The sequence below is a fragment of the Mixophyes fleayi genome, chromosome 8 (genome assembly GCF_038048845.1).
Source record: "Mixophyes fleayi isolate aMixFle1 chromosome 8, aMixFle1.hap1, whole genome shotgun sequence".
Classification (NCBI taxonomy): domain Eukaryota; kingdom Metazoa; phylum Chordata; class Amphibia; order Anura; family Limnodynastidae; genus Mixophyes; species Mixophyes fleayi.
This window is the reverse complement of record NC_134409.1, coordinates 127,201,485-127,219,471: the sequence shown is the minus strand read 5'-3', so window position 1 is coordinate 127,219,471 and position 17,987 is coordinate 127,201,485. Positions and strand designations below refer to the sequence as shown.

Here is a 17,987-nt window from a genome sequence, read left to right as displayed (position 1 = left end):
CATCCAATGAGATACGCTTCTTTTTTCATCAATAGTCTTTGATAGATACTATTGTCTTTTATGTATGTTATTGAACTTGTATAAGGTCAGATATACCCATTACCCGTTATATATCTCTGTGGACTACTAAGAACTACTATGCACATATATACTGGGAAGTGTTTAAGGAATGATCATGGATTTGGGAATTTTCATTGAAAAGCAAAGTGTTACCCTTAGCTCTCTAAGAATTTTATCATCATGTTTTGCATCCATCACTTAGGAATGGGATGGCTATGGGGATGTAAGTTAGTCCTTAAACAAGTTGAAGATTAAACAAATGTTTATGGGCAATCGTTTTTTTTAAGCAGCAATCAACAGGGGGGGAAGATGTTTGGAGTGTGTATAGTATATGATCAATTGCGATCTGTCACATGATGTCCTCTATTTCACCAAAACAACCTTTCTCCTTTTAAATAACCTCTCCTCCCCCAGATTAATTTATAAAATGGGCAAGATTTAGGAGCATAGCAAAAGATGCTTTTAACTTTGGTCGCTCATTATGTAGCTAAAGGCACTTGGGCCCTGCGACAAATTCAGAGCAAGGACCCCCCCCATGCATCTAGTACCACCACAGCCATATATCATTTACATGTGCTGTTATTTGCAGTGGCTTTACAATAGAGACACCTGATATTTTTTTTTATGGTGCAGAACCCAAATCATTATATACATATAACCCTAAAATCTTTGGTTTAGTTGCGGTAAATCAAATGAAATGGAACAAGATGTGCTCGGGAAACGAAACGCACCCGTATGCTGCTTAAACCTCAAATGGCGTTGTTAGATACAGTGGATTCTATGTTTTAGAAACCTGTTTACATGGGTTGTTCTGTTATTAAAAACGTAATTTTTGCCCGGGGGTTTGAGGCCTAGATCTGCCCCTCTACACACGTTAACAATCCATCAAATTGTTTTGTATGGTGCTTCAGTGCTTTCTTCACAGACTTCAGACTAGATTTGTGAAATCATCTGTAACATTTATATGTGTTCTGCATTTGTCAGAAAAGTATTACATAGTGGACACGTCACAGAGAAAGTATGCGTGTATCTAGTATGTTAGCTCAGTTACAGTATGAATGTTGGTTCTGCTAATCTCGTGAACAGATACAATGTGGATTCATTTAAATTATCCTGCAGGTAAAGGAGTTTGAAAAATCTCTGTCCTTCAAACTAGTAATGTATTGGCCTAATTTTAGCATAATGTTTCCTTATGCTCCTTCTACACCTATATTTGCTTAACCTGAGTTTAAGGTGTGAACACTGCAAGAAGCAAGTATTTAGAATTCTTTATTATTGTTATCTGTGTTTTATATGTTATATCCCGCTCCAAAGGCTATAGTTAGATTAGGTTAAATTCCAGATTACTAGTTACAATTACTCAATGTTAGCAAATGTAGTGGAAATAATGGACTTTAAGAATGATTGGTATAAACATTGGTCTAGTCTGTGTATAATTGATAAGTTAATTGGGCAATCTGGATGGTCTAATTGTCATTATGGGTTTCTGTTTAGAGAGATGAATAGGATGGAAACTGTGGATTAACTTTTAAAAATGTAAAGTCCTTTGGTTTATTTTTGTTTTGTAAAATGAATAAGAAACTTTCCTGCACTTCAGCAGTGTAAATATTTCCTTCAAACATTATCCAATACTATGATAGAAATATCACCGTCAGCAAGGTGCTGGTTGCAGTAAAAGTTGCAATGTGTTTGTTTGGTACGAAGATCAGTGAGCCGTGTGGTCAAATGACCCTGATGTGTTTGTTCATCTGCCACACGAGCCACGGCACTACTTGCATGAACAGTGGGCACACACACACACATGCACACACCGCGTGAAGCCACGTGTGACGCTGTGATTGGTCATTATTTCTGATCTAACACCATAACCTACCCCACCCCATTTTTAATTCTTGAGTATCGGTGGTGGAACTGGACTTGTTAGTAAATACTGCATTTACTACAAGAAGTGAAGGTAGAGATCTGGAGGACTATCAATAGGGGATTGACAAACAGAATCAATCAAGTATCTCTTGACTATTTCAGTAGTTTTTTTTTTTTATTTTTTTTTTTATTTTTATCACCACATCTTTATTTTTTCTCGCTGACATCAGATGATTATTCGGAGGTAGTTGTTACTCTTTAATACTATGATTTGATGTTAATCTTTCTGCTGCCTTCTGGCTGGAAAAAAAACCACACGTTTTAAACATATGGGCCTATCTGCAACTAAAGCGAGATAAACACGCATTGATTTTATCTTTACTGGATGAATTATTAGGTGGCTCATTTTACCATGCGTTAAAAGGCCACATTTTAAACGATCCAAACGAAGACTAAGGGGTAAATTTAGTAAACTGCGGTTTGACAAAGTGGAGATGTTGCCTATAGCAACCAATCAGATTCTAGTTATAATTTATTTAGTACATTCTACAAAATGACAGCTAGAATCTGTTTGGTTGCTATAGGCAACATCTCCACATTTCAAAACCGTAGTTTAGTAAATATAACCCCCCTAAGGGGGGTAAATTTATCAAACAGTGGTTATAATCCGCCTCAATTCCCCAAATTTTCGTGATCTAAACTGCCATATTTAATATAAGGTGGTTTGGGGATTGAACCACCGGTGATGTGCGGCAGTTTAAAAACACCTGAACTGCCGGCGGTTTGGTGAAAATATTGTTTTAATAACTGCTTCTGATAGTTCAAACAGCAGGGTTGAGATAACTATTTTGCCCTTCATATCATAAAATGAGGCACCATTGACTTAAGAATTATTGTGTCAATCATTATTTAATGATTAAGGGGTCAAAATTGATTTATGATTAACTTATAGGGGGATTTTTTATTGATCATTATCTTAAGGTTGCAATATGAATACATAATTAAGGGACATTAATATTTGATTGCTAACGTGGACAATAATTATTTATGGTGGGACAACACATTATTGCACAATGGGTGCACCATTCATACATGTACAATTTTATAATAATTTGCCATCATCCAGCATGACGTTCATCTGGCAGATTCAAGGTGTCCTTTCAATTATATTCTATTAAAAATTGCAATTTAATATATAAGGGATGAATAAGATATATTCAAAACAGAAATTAAGGGGCATTCTTTTGAACATTTATAGACATAAAGAGTTATTTGGTGAACATTTATACAGATTTGGGTCCATACACAGTAGGATGTTCTTGTGTATCTTGGTAGACAGTTGCTGTCATAAGATGTACATGATACTTAAAAGGTTGGATATGCTGTCGGGTGCATAGTGGTAGGAGCACGCTGTTGTGTCTGTGGCTACCATGGTTTGCCTAGATAGGCATCTGGCTAGAGCCAGGAAGAGGGGTTGAGTTTACAGAGCTAAAATATGATGTCTGGTTGCTGAGTGTGATATTGCTCCTACTGTGCTGTCCCACTTTTGGACAACACTCCATAATTTAACACGCCCCATGTTTAATTAATAGAGGGCGCTGCTTGCATAGCTTTATGGAGGACTAGATCTTACAAAACCTCTTCATTGAAAGAGGAGGGAACCTCTGGCTGTACCAACAGTGCCTGGACCACTTCCCAGTGCAATCTTTTATTTTTTTTCCACTTTTTTGAGCACTGTGTATGACTGAGAACATGAACCTGAAACAAAATGCAGACTTAGATGTATGTAGATGACCTGCCTCCATATCTCAATATACACCAGAGCCCCATTTTGTCATAGATTGCTATTATCGGCCTGGAAATGCTTTGAAATATTCAAGTCTACGTCTTTGTGAATCACTTGTACTCTGAAACATCAGTCATTGTTTATTCTGCAAATATCAGAATTCTAGGCGTGGAAGGGTAAATAAAGGCTCTTGCGGATTAAGCGATAGTTTGGCAATCTTTACTACTGTGATGTACGTAGGCACAACTATGTACAGCTTCAGCAGATGCATCTATGAATAATTATCAAAATGAAGAAAAATGTGTCATTTTGTTGCTTGATTTAGTAGACATTATTGCTTATTGTCTCTTTTTTTTAGCCACATGTATGGTGCTTAATCAGAACAGTGCCCAACATGCTAGTTGTTAGGTAGAGGGGCCTATAAGGTTTAACTTATTACCATGTCCAAAACCAAAATGTGACCACAAATAAGTGGGGTGCTTGTATAAGTTATATAAATAGTGCCAAAATGAGGCCACAGGCTTTTGGTTGCACCATCATCATCATCACCATTTTTTTATATAGCGCCACTAATTCTGCAGCGCTGTACAGAGAACTCGCTTACATCAGTCCCTGCCCCATTGGGGCTTACAATCTAAATTCCCTAACACACAGACAAACAGAGAGACACAAACACACAAACTAGGGTCAATTTGTTTAATTAACCTACTAGTATGTTTTTGGAGTGTGGGAGGAAACCCACGCAAACACGGGGAGAACATACAAACTCCTCACAGATAAGACCATGGTCGGGAATTGAACTCATGACCCCAGTGCATGACACCAGGATTGATTCTCTGCCTATTCATAAAGCCAAGGCGAATGAAACGTGGGATATTAATAAAAAGTAAAAGTTCTAAAGTTAAAATGACAATTCTCCAACAAGCATAACTTAGTTTCACAGCGTACCGTAATTTTTTCGGAGAACTTTTTATGCATACATTGCCAAAGTACCTGCCGTTAAGGTTAGGGCAGTTTAAGCTCTAGAGCCTTATACCATCAATATTACAGTATCTATTGAATCATCAATAATATGGATCGGTTTTAGGTATAATTTTCCTACTTGTTGTCTTTGGGTCTGCCAGTCCATATGTATGTATAATATAAGTCCCGCCCAGTTCTAACATCACTCGTAAAGGGGTGGAGCAGATGGAATGGACATTATTACTTGTTTGACATCACTTTAATGGCACTGAGATTGCATGGGCGTCACTCACTGCCATGATGTCATAGTCTACGATCCGTATATGACTTTTTCCTTGCATTCAGACCATAGAAAGTTCATTCCTGTAACTAAATTTAGATTTCCCAAGGGACGAAGAAGCCCTCACCCCCAGATTGCATCTCTTCCTATTGTCTTCTTTTGATTTTGTACAAAGCGGGAACATTGTTTCAGTACTCTAATAAAAGCCGAATGTAAAAAAAAAACGAAAGTGAAAAGCAAACAGGCTGCTGCATTTAGAACTGAAATGTGCTACAATTATAGCTGTTAAACAAAATAAACAGTTACGGTTAGCAAGAAGCGTTCAGGAAAGATAAATTGTATGAAAGGAAATGACAAATGTTTACAGTTTGGGCCTGATTTTAAACAGGGCACGTATCTTCAAATGCAGTAACTGTTTTAACAGCTGTTTTTTTTCCCCCCTCCTTGTTTTAAGGGCTTTGAGTCATGATGCAAGAATCTGGGACTGAGACGAAAAGTAACGATTCAGCCGTGCAGAATGGTGGGAGCGCTGGCAACCACTTGCTAGAGTGCACGTTACGAGAAACGCGATCTAATGGAGAGACGCCGTCTCTGGATATAGGTGCCGCAGACCTCGCGCACCTCCAGCAACACCAGGTACGCTGCCTGATCCAGCTAATGTGGTAGAGAAAACAGAACCATCCGTGCAATCGCATTGGAATGTGAATAATGTGTTCTGGCGCCCTGGGTTAGGTATTCATCACTGGGAAGGAAAGATCAAAGTCCGTTACACTGCCCAAAAAAAGCCAGCGTGTGCTGTTTAATGCCAAGAAAATAGTCCAGTTGACAACTGGTAAAGTGAATGAGGAAGCTTCTCTTGCTACTGAGTAAATATTGTTTACATCTGATTTAGTACAAAAGAAATACAAGCTTATGTAAACCTATGGTGGTAGAAATGTGCTGTAACCCATAGCAACCATTCACACACTTACTTTCATTGGCTTTACTTTCTTTTGCTCTAACAAAGAGAACACATGACTGGTTGCTATGGGTTACAGTACTTTATTGCTTATTAAGCCAGTAACTACACACATTGGCGAATCTTGGTCCTTGGTCGATCTGATTAAGATTCCTGGTGGTTTTGGTCCCTCACATGCACGGGTCGTCCAAATTGTTTTGTGCCTGGCAGCTTTAAAGCACATTTGATTTTGTTAGATTCCTAAACTTGTCAAACAAGCAATGTTGGGCAGATTTGGCACCAAAATGAGCCCGGTAAGTATCTAATAGAGAATTGATATAGCTGTCATCAGCACGTTGGTAAACATAGTCAAAAGATTACCAATATCGGCCATTGTCCGAAATCATGTTCTGACCACACCCAGTCAGTCAAGCTTGAAGCGTTCTAGATGCTCATCCTAAAAATCTTGTCCTACTTGGCAGCCACTGATCCGGTCACTGATCTCCGTTTGAGAATCTGGATTGGTCTGGGTGTAGCCAGCAAAAACCTAAATTTAATTCAGTTCATAATTGCACAAATCTACTTTTTCATCTGAATTTACAGTTAAGAAGTGCCTGCGAAATAGCACAAGGTTCCGGTTTAGCTGTCAATTTCTCTAAAATTGTGCATATTGTTATCAATAATTTTGGTGAATTTATGTCAACTTTAATGGTGTTTTTGGCTGTTTTGCACTTTGAATTTTCTTTTGCAAATGGTGAATGAAAGCAATAGATTTAAACCCATTTCAAGCAAGAGAGATACTTATGACTATGCAGTGGCCAAACTACCATTGGTGCAGCAGATGCGGTGCACCGGGACCCATGGAAATAATGGGGCCCGCTTAACGGGGAACTAGTGAGCTGTGGGCCCCGGTTCCCTCCTCCCCACTTCCCTGCTCCGGGGCCCACAACTCGCTTGTTCAGCCTCTGTGACTGTGTGTCTTATGGAGGAAAATCACTGGAAAGAAAGCACAGTATATAAACAGCCTTCTGTATGGGCATGTAAAGGGCACTGTTAATACTCTGCCTTCACAGTATCCTTGAATGAAGAATAATAGTAATTTATCCAAGGTCACGGTGAACTGGTACACTCTGCTTGTTTGCTGTGGTTTACTCACGTCTCCTGTTTGTATTTATGTCATCACAGTAATAACTGTGTGTTGTGCACTTGGTTCAGTTGAAAGACTTTGTTGTTAAAGTGACATCTTTTCTAGACTGTATCACATGAGGAGCTAATATTATTCCACGGACAGCAGCAGAACTAGAACCAAATGTGCTTATGGGAATTGTCCACCTTCAGATTACTTTATCTTTTTGTGTTTGTGCGTGCCCTCCTGCCACTTGTCCTAAATACATTGCTTTTACTTATTTTTAGCTTCCCTGTGTAGTTTTCAGCCATGTCTTTATATCATCGCCCTGGTATATTAAACAAAGACGGTGAGCAGGAGAGCAGAGCTGCAGGGCCACAAGAAAATAAACAATCATGCTCCCAAAAGTTAGGCGCCAGCAGTGATAGTTTTAGTTTCTACCTGGCTCCTAAGATGTATTAGTTTGTACATGCACTTCTACATTGCTGTACCCTTATGCTCTTTTCTGTGTTTTTCATTCAAGCCTTTATATCATTTAGACAAATATGTATTGTATATCTTTGTTGCCCTTTTATATGATGCAACTTACATCTGCATATTGCATACAGGTGTATCCACAGAGCCGTGAAAATAGATAATATTAAAACAGAGAAGGAAGCTGGGAAATTCAGCTAAAGCAATGAATTTAGTAAAAGGGTTTGGAAGGCATGTGCAATCATTACACATAAAGGATAAATAATATATAATAGTCACAAAAGGTTTATTTACTGGTTTAATTCATGTTTAGGAATTATCCTTAATTTATTTATTAACACTTGTGTATTATAAGGAGTGATCATTCCCTCCTCTATAGAGTAAATGGATGATAATAGCCAGTCCTGAGTTCTGTGGCCGCATACTTTATATTATTACAGAGCTCCCTGGTGACTTCTAATATCCTTCTAATTTACAAACCACTGTAATATACAGTATGTGTTCCCCAGGTGATGTTAGATAAGGTTATGGAGGTGCTCTCCGTTGCATGGAAGTCATGTCAGACGTCCTCCTCATATCGCACAACACCTCAGTTTCCAGCTTCCAGTAATGACCGGAAAATAACTCTGGCACGGTTCCCCAGATGACTAACCTGCCATTATATCCATCTTGTCCTCTGTGCAACATACACTGCACTGATTCAATTATTTCCATCGTACAGGTTTTTACTTGAAGTGAGAGAATCTCTGCCATCCTGAAGTCATTAGTGCAGCAGTCACACAAACCCATGGATAAGATTTCAATAACTGCAGGCCACAGTTGAGTAAACAGTTACACTGAAACCTAATTCCTGTTGACTTTTCCCTCATTCTTCGCCAGGGGCACATTCTCCGTCTGTGGCGCTAAGACAACAGGGGTTGCAGCTTTGATTAATGTAGGACAGTAGAATTAGTATATTAAGCTCTGCCAGCCGTGCATGAAGAAACACAACAAAAAAAAGTGCTAATTTCTATCTTCTCCCGATTCCAGCGAGCAGGCACCTCCTGCATTGCAAATGGTCCTGGTTGTAGCAGCCTTCACGGGAGTGCAAAATGTAGCATCTTCGCCTGGGAGGGGCTTTGTGGGTTCATGCTGAGATTTAGTTTTTGCAGGATGAGATTATTTAAATGAGGGTGGAAATTTCCACTTGTCAGGGATGGGGGGTTGTTAGATTAATGGAGGGACTTGCCGTATTTTTGTCCCATAAATTGACTTGAATTTTGAGAATGAGGACTCCTTCTGCACTTTCCAGAGGCAGTGTATATGGGAGGCTCATTTTTAGGCACAATTCCACCAATGTAAAAATATTCAAACAAACGCAATCGACACAGTCTCAATATCCCCTTGTGAATTATTTAAGTCTTAAATACAGCTAAAGCAAGCAGTAATTTTTAAGAAAAACGGAAATATTAAAATTAATGAAGGGTGTGGGCCTAAAGCCCAAGTCCCATGTCCGATGCCAGACCAACATAACGCCTAAAATCTACATCATTTCTTCCACCCCTGATGTAGGCTGGGAACAGTCTTGTGCACTGATGTATAGCAAAAGGCAGAGTCTTCTGAGAGTAGTGCATCAAGGCAGCGAACCTCCTGTAATACGTTATAACCCCTGCTGCTTTCTTATTGCTCATGGTATAAACACTGCTGCTTGAACAACCAATTGAAGCAGCTCTGTGGCATTTTGCAGCCAGCAGAACAGGGTTGAACCTCTTGGTCGGCTCCTTATCATATTACATAAATTATCTTGTCTAACATGAAATCTACAGCCAACAATAACATCTAAACCAATGACTTGGCCAATGATAACGCTAGTGCTTCTGTTGTACCGCTAGATGTATGTGCAGCAGATGTCTTGGTGTCGATAATGTTGACTTGACGTTCTTGGAAAGTTACTACATGAGTAGAGTTTATTGTGCGGTTGTTCAGCTCATTGTTGAAGTTCTCCCAGGGACTGTACTTTTATTTTGCAATGGGTACATTGTGACATCACTTTGTAGACTAGAAAGGTAATTGGCAGCTCTGGGTATTCCTGGATTGACCTCTGCGTCCCTGCCAACACTCTCAATATATAAACACATTCCACACCCTTCAAGCCACCCCCGAGACCTGCCCTCTCCACATTTCCCCATACACAAACCACGCACTTTTTACTGTGATAAAACTGGGACTATCCCCTGAAAGAATTGGTATATCTCCTAGATTCAGCGTTGGGCTTGCTTTGAGAATAATTTGCTGTGCATAAGCTTCTGTGCAGCACAAGGTCTCCAACAATAATAAGATTTGAAAGTGGACTTTACAACTACGAACACTGGAAGAAACCATTTTGTGGGCTGGGCCAATAGTTATAGGAATGCAGCCCATCAATTCTCAAGAAACTAGTGACATCACGCTGGCTGCATATTGGATCTGATCACAAAATGGCTGCCTCCATTGTGTCAGGTGACAGGTTGAAATTCCAAATTGTACAATACTTCGCACGCTGTGTTGTTAGAATTAATGAACTTGTATTAAAAAATCAAATTGTATGTATATATCAGTGTAACAGAAACCTCATGTTATTGCTACATAGAACCATTCTACTTCTAGTCCCTAACTCTGTCAGTGGCTTCCTGCTGCCTCCATTCCCCTCCTCATAGTATGACACTTTCCCTATACATGCAGCCCTGTCCTCATTAACACATCACTCATCTCCTGATATACTTTGTGCTGCTGAAGGACCCTGCTCCTTCCACTGTATAACTCTCAGTCTGTGGCTTCCTGCTGCCTCCATTCCCCTCCTCACATCATGACGCTGTCCTTGTCACACGCAGCCCTGTCCTCACTATAATCAGGACAGATCATGGACTCCGATAAGATCAGCTCAATTATCTCCAACTGCTTTGAGCATTCTGATGGTCTCATTGGCTACTAAACAGGGTACACCCCTATGCACAGTATATAGAAATTGAATACAATAGATTCACGAACCCTAGTCAAACATGCCTTTAAAAAGCATTGAAACATTTTTCCTCTAAAAATGCTCTAGAAGTTGAATTCTGCAAACTTTTGAAACATGATTTATTGAGATAAAAATGATATATTTTTCTTTTTAATTATTATTCCCTTCGCCCACACATAAGCTGTTTGCAGTTCATCTAAACACTTGACATGCTTGCATTTCAGATGAGCTTGTTTTCCCAGTCTATCAAAATAACAAATATTGTTTGCCTCTCCATTTGCTCAACAATATTTTAAAGGTGAAGTATTCATGTAAATTTCGACGTTGTCTGTTAAATTTGGAAGTCAGCATTTGTTTGAAAGGTGGTGTTGAATTCCATTTTGTGTTTTGAAACCATATGAATATCTAATTAAATATGACATTCTGAATATTCCTAAGGGACATGCACTCATTTGTTTCTGCAAATTTTTAGGTTAGATGATTGGAATTTGAATTAAAATGTTTCTACGTTGTTCAAATCTTTCCTTTTGACTTCTCTGCCCTTAAAGTACCAATTCCTAATTCACCTTTTATTCTCATGTCATCATTTTTCTTATGTTCCCTTCTGTCATTCAACGTAATCTCTTCCTAACTGCTCAATATAATCTTTTATTTCCTTGTCTTCTCTTTTATTTTCCTCTCTTATATTTTGTCCATTTCATCATCGTCTCCTATTTTTTCTCATTCCGTTTTCCATGTGCTCTGACATATATTTCCCTTTTTTCTGTCCTCTTACCATCTCTATCCCTACACTGCCCCAGCCATCAGTATCTTCTTCTGATCTCTCTCGCATGTGTCTTTGTCTTCCCTTGTCCTCACCAGGGGCTGGCTGGCAAATTTTAGCCTGGGGGGGGGGTGGGGGTGAGACTCGGCTTAGCAGCTTATTAAGAACACTTAAAAAAAAAATGCAGGTAGCCCAGTGACCCCACCCAAGGTAGCCCTCTGTGGGACCGGCCCAGGATGGCAGATTCCCCCCTGCCCCACATCCCAGCAAGATCCTGGTCCTCTCTTACCTGTGACATCATCTGTTTCTATGTTCTCTCTCTTTCAATCATTGGCTCTCCCCCTCACCCCTGTGTCATCCTCTGTTTCCGCTTTCCTCTCCCTCCTGTGTACTTTTCTCTTCCCCTGTCCCCTTTTGCTGCATCATGAATTCTGTGCCTGTGTCATACCTTCTTCCCTTTTGCCTGTTATACTTTTTTTTTGTCTCTTTACCCACATCATCCTTTTTTCCCCTGTCCACTTTCCCAGCTTCATCCTTTCTTCCCCTATCCTCATTCCCTGCATCATCCTTCCTTCCCCTGTCCTCATTCCCTGCATCATCCTTCCTTCCCCGTCCTCATTCCCTGCATCATCCTTTCTTCCCCTGTCCTCATTCCCTGCATCATCCATTCTTCCCCTGTCCTCATTCCCTGCATCACCCATTCTTCCCCTGTCCTCTTTCCCTGCATCATCCTTTCTTCCCCTGTCCTCTTTCCCTGCATCATCCTTTCTTTCCCTGTCCTCATTTCCTGCATCATCCATTCTTCCCCTCTCCTCTTTCCTCGCATAATCCCTCCTTCCCTTGTTCTCATTCCCCGCATCAACCTTTCTTCCTCTGTCCTCATTCCCTGCATCTTCCTTCCTTCCCCTATCCTCATTCCCTGCATCATCCTTCCTTCCCCTGTCCTCATTCCCTGCATCATCCTTCCTTCCCCTGTCCTCATTTCCTGCATCTTTCTTCCTTCCCCTGTCATCATTCCCTACATCATCCATTCTTCCCCTGTCCTCTTTCCCCGCATCATCCTTTCTTCTCCTGTCCTCATTCCCTGCTTCATCCATTCTTCCCCTGTCCTCATTCCCTGCACCATCCATTCTTTCCCTGTCCTCATTCCCTGCATCATCCTTTCTTCCCCGTCCTCATTCCCTGCATCATCCTTTCTTCCCCTGTCCTCATTCCCTGCATCAACCTTTCTTCCCCTGTCCTCATTCCTTGCATCTTCCTTCCCCTATCCTCATTCCCTGAATCATCCTTTCTTCCCCTGTCCACATTCCCTGCATCATCCTATCCTTCCTCCCCCTGTCCTCATTCCCTGCATCATCCATTCTTCCCCTATCCTCATTCCCTGCATCATCCATTCTTCCCCTGTCCTCATTCCCTGCATCATCCTTTCTTCCCCTGTCCTCTTTCCCTGCATCATCCTTTCTTCCCCTGTCCTCATTCCCTGCATCATCCTTTCTTCCCCTGTCCTCTTTCCCTGCATCATCCTTTCTTCCCCTGTCCTCATTCCCTGCATCATCCATTCTTCCCCTGTCCTCTTCCCCTGCATCATCCTTTCTTCCCCTGTCCTCATTCCCTGCATCATCCATTCTTCCCCTGTCCTCATTCCTTGCATCATCCATTCTTCCCCTTTCCTCCTTCCTCGCATCATCCTTTCTCCCCTCTCCTCACTGCTGCCTCCTGCTTTATTTCCCTGTCCTCTTTCTCCGGGTAATTCTTTCTTTTTCCCCTTTCTCTTTGTCATACCATCGTTCCATGTCTTTTTTCTATGTCATCGTTTCCCTTATCCACTTTGCCTGTGTTATGCTTTCTTCCCCTGTCCACCTTCTCCATGTCATCATTTAATCTCCTGCCTGCTTTCCATGTGTCATCTCTTTCTTTGTCCACTCTCATCCATTTCATCAGCTCTTCTTCCCACCTCTCTCTCTGTTATGTCATGTTTCCCTGTCTTTTCTTCCCACATCAGCACCTCTAACTCTGTCCTCTGTCTCTTTTGTCATCATTTCCTCCTGCCCCTTCTCCTCCATGTTATCATCGCTTCCTCTGTCCTCTTCTTTCCAAGATGTCATCTCTCCCCTTATCATTTTTCTCTCTTCATACTCCTCTCTAATCGCCATCCGTTTATCCATGTATCTCTTTCTCGCGTTTCTTGTCTCAGTTTACTATCTATTCCTCCTTTTCTTTATTCCAACATTTTATCATCTTCTAAAACAACACTTTGTATCCAACAGAAAGGAACAAAAAGGCAGGTCCACAATTGCCAAATTGTCTCTCTGTTTTTTTAACCCGTGAACTAGGCCTACAACCACTTGTAACGGGAACTCGCAATCTCACTTGCCAAAAAAATCAGGGATTGCAACAACAGCTTCTGTTTACTGCTCAGTATTAGTCACCTGGCACTGCCATTGTCTGCATTTATGCATTAAAGAGCTGTTTGCTTATTGCTTTCACTTACTCAGTGCAAGGCGGATAGCTGTGTGTCGCCACTGAGAGGAATTCACAGACAGATTCCGCTCAAGATTTACTAATACAAACACGCTGAGTAAATCAACCTTATCTCTGCTTCCCAAACGCTTAAAACTCCACACTGTATTCTGCCTCAGAGATTAAATAAACAATTTAACCCTTCTAATGTAGAAGGCGCCACTTACAGCTCTCTTTTGCAAGGGGGGCCATGACCCACAAGCACTAGAATGCTTAAAAGACATCAGTTGCATATCTATCCAGATAACTATCATATAAGTGGAGCAGGGACAACATTGTCTTGAGAGAGCCGTCTGTTATTGACTTCTTTCAATGCAGGAGTTTACTAGTGTTTCACTAATGAGTCAGACAGTTGGCAGGATAGTGATGTAAAAGAGTACAAGTGTGAAGCTGATTGATGACAGGCGCAGAGACCAGGCAGTAGAAAAATATGATCTAGGACATACGATCTAGGCAGCTGAAGAGAACAGTGTATGGCGCCTTTTGCTCTCTACTTAGAACTGAAATTGTTTTTTGTTTTTTTTGTTGTGTGTGGTTTTTTTTTTGTTCACCAAAGCTTATAGTATATTTCAGCCTACACTTTTTTTTTTTTTTTCTGTGTTCCTCTACATTGTTTAGCAGATCTACACTTTAGAATTACTGGTTGGATTATATATGTTTATCACAGCAGTGTTTTATGTTTCAGAGTTAGAAGCCAGTTATTTCTCGCCGCTGCCGAGCGCAGGATTGGTAACATTAAGTGTGACAGCCAAGGGCCACTGTAGAAGGTGATGATGCCGGAATAGAATTGTGGGTTACGTTCTTGTATAGTTTCACTTACGGAAATGACACATGGTTACATTTTGCGCTGTTTTTTTTAACTTATATGGGCAAATAATGAGGAAACACATTTCCAAAATCATTTGTATTGTTACTTTCATCCAATTAATGCAACACCCAAATGTGTAATCGTACAGTTACCCTGAGTTGAGATGAGTGAAATGTTTAAATCTGTTCCACAAAATAGTGATCTCATTTTGCCCTTGTCCGTAAATATTATGTGTGTTTTACTGGCGGAATTTGGTCTTAAGTGTTCCCCGTTCAGCTAAAATGAATTGACCATTGCCGTTCTATATTTAGTCATTCAGCAATATATGAATTTACAGGGGCTTATATTAAGTTGAACGGCAATTGCGTTCTTGGCATATAATACGCTTTTTTAATTCTGCGCATGAGCACAAAGCAGTAGTTCTGAAACTAGTGGTTTGTTGGCATCCTCATACCTAGAAAAGCGTATTATATGCCAAGAACGCAATTTGCGGTCAACAACATGAATCCCACAGTGCGGAAAGACAAAACAGAAGCAGGACTTGAAGATTGTAGCGTCAGAGCTTCACACCTCCGTGTAAAGGCCTGTTCTGCCGCAAAACTCAATTTGCGCAAAGTTATGCGGCAATGTTGCTTATCTCTACTCCCGCGTATAGCTTATCAATGTGTCAATCAGTTTATCAATGTGTATCTCTATGTATATAAAAGAAGAAGTTTGTTTGTTTCTTTGTTTGTTGGCGAATATCTTCTACAGCTCCCATGGTAAAGCTGCCAAATATTACATGGTTATTTAGTATCGAAAAAGTAAGCTATTAGACTACATGGCGATAATGCGACAGAACAACAAATATTGTACTTTGACCCGGAGAGCCTGTTCTGAGTCTGCATTCGCACACTCCTGCATTGGGATGAACCAATGCGCGGTGGTCCATTTGGATCCTGGCCAGGTTTTATGGGGTTAGGGTCCTGGTTTAACCACCCGTTGATGTATGCTGGGCAGAAATTTGACCCAGGGAGCCTGCTCTGAGCCTTCTGCTGGATAGATTTGAATGAAAACTTCACAGACTGGTAACACTGGATTCCAGAACACATACAAGGGGGGTTGAGGTCCCTGTCGGACCTCCCGTTGGTGTGACTCAGGGAGACTGTTCTGGGCCTTCCACTGGATGGATTTGGATTACATTTTATATAAAAACAAAAATGACACTGGGCAGCCACCTCATGGGTGTGTTGGAAAAGCTGCTAAGCTTCTAATTATTTTTAAAAAGTTGACAGTTACATCCAAATCACTGATAACTTAATAACTTCAAGATTTTAACCCGGGTGACGCCAGATACTTCAGCTAATAATCTATAAGCTTGGAAGAAATAAAGGGGGTTTAGGAATTCATTTTGGGGGCTGGTGTCAATTTGGGTAGTTCTGTGGTTTTAAGCATTGTACATATATATGTATTTTTACTTTTACTACTTAATAATCTATACAAAGTGAAACATCAAAAACATACATAACATATATGACACTCATCAAAGTATTCTTTTAGAATGATACGAGTACTTTGTTGAATGACATATATGTTACATATGTGTTTTGATTTTTTATATGTGCTTACTGAATAAGACACTAGTGCTCCAATGTCAGACAGTTAATCGCTAATTCCGCTTGTCATGTTCCATGATATTGTCGCCCCTGGGTAGTATTATTATACTACCCCACCGCTTCACCTCCCGCCATCAACCAGCTGTGGTCCTCCTTCATCCCCACATCAGGTGAAGAAGTTTGCTTCCTTATTCTTTCCTCTCCACCCTCTACCTGTCCTCTTGATCCCATCCCCTCCCACCTCCTTCGCTCTCTCTCTCCTACTGCCTGCTCCTACCTCGCACACCTCTTCAATCTATCACTCTCCTCTGGCGTTGTCCCATTCAAACACGCTCTTATCTCCCCTATCCTTAAGAAACCCAATCTCGACCCCACCTCTCTTGCTAACTACTGCCCTATCTCTCTTCTCCCATATGCCTCCAAATTACTTGAGCGGATTGTCTGCAGCCGCCTCACCAGACACCTCTCTGACAACTCCCTCCTTGACCCTCTCCAATCCGGCTACCGCCCCCTCCACTCCACTGAAACAGCCCTGGCTAAAGTTACCGATGATCTCCTATCAGCCAAATCCAAAGGTCACTACTCCATACTCATCCTCCTTGACCTCTCCGCGGCCTTCAAAACCGTGGACCACCCCCTCCTACTGCAAACTCTTCTCTCACTCGGCCTCTCTGGCTCTGTCCATGCCTGGTTCACCTCATACCTTGCTAATCGCTCCTTCTCCGTATCCACGTCTGGTTCTTCCTCCTCCCCCTCCCCTCTCCCTGTTGGAGTCCCTCAGGGCTCTGTTCTTGGCCCTTTACTCTTTTCGCTCTATACTTCCTCCCTTGGGGCTCTCATCTCCTCTTTCGGTCTTCAGTATCACCTATATGCTGATGATATTCAACTCTACATCTCTTCTCCTGATCTTTACTCCTCCCTCCTCTCTCGTGTAACTGACTGCCTCTCAGCCATCTCCTCCTGGATGTCCTCTCGCTTTCTTAAAATTAACATCTCCAAAACCGAACTCATTGTCTTTCCCCCACCCAGACTCCCTTCCCACCATGACCTCTCTATCGTTGTTAACAACTCCACTATCTCCTCTGTCACCCAACTCTGCTGCCTAGGTGTCACTCTTGACTCCTCTCTCTCTCTTTTGCCCCCCACGTTCAATCGCTAGCCCAAGCCTGTCGCTTCCAACTCCGTAACATTGCCCACATCCGTCCCTTCCTCTCTCAAGATGCCACCAAAACTATCATCCATGCTCTCATTATCTCCCGTCTCGACTACTGCAACCTCCTCCTTACTGGCCTCCCCTGCTCCCACCTTGCCCCCCTCTGCTCTATACTCAATGCGGCTGCGAGACTCCTCTTCCTCTCACGCCGCTCCTCCTCTGCCTCCCCTCTCTGTCTTTCCTTATACTGGCTCCCCTTCCCCTACAGAATACTTTTCAAACTCCTCACCACCACTTACAAGGCTCTCTCTCAGTCTACTGCCCCTTATATCTCTAACCTCCTCTCCATTCACACTCCCGCCCGCTCCCTGCGCTCGGCCAATGATCGCCGCCTCTCCTCCACTCTGATCACCTCTTCCCACTCTAGAATCCAAGACTTCTCCCGTGCTGCCCCCCTTCACTGGAACGACCTCCCTCGCTCCATTCGTCTCTCACCCAATCTGTGCTCCTTCAAGCGGGCACTTAAAACTCACCTGTTCCTTAAGGCCTACCAACCATCCACTTAACCTCTCACCTCTTCTGGTTCTCCCCTGCCCCCTTTCTCTCTCCCCATTGCTTCACTGGCTCCCTTATGTACCTGATTCTGTTTACCCTCCCTTAGGATGTAAGCTTGTATGAGCAG

General features: G+C 41.7%; 1 protein-coding gene across 10 annotated transcripts in view; it reads left to right on the top strand.

The window, feature by feature from the left end:
• Positions 1–17,987, top strand: part of FOXP1 (forkhead box P1) — a 508,980-nt gene that overhangs the window by 299,363 nt on the left and 191,630 nt on the right. For all 10 annotated transcript variants that reach the window (XM_075183442.1, XM_075183445.1, XM_075183440.1 and 7 more), the window contains one exon: positions 5,407–5,588. In XM_075183442.1, coding sequence (XP_075039543.1) covers positions 5,418–5,588 — 171 coding nt within the window. In that variant the 5' untranslated portion in view covers positions 5,407–5,417. The remainder of the gene's footprint in view (positions 1–5,406; positions 5,589–17,987) is intronic.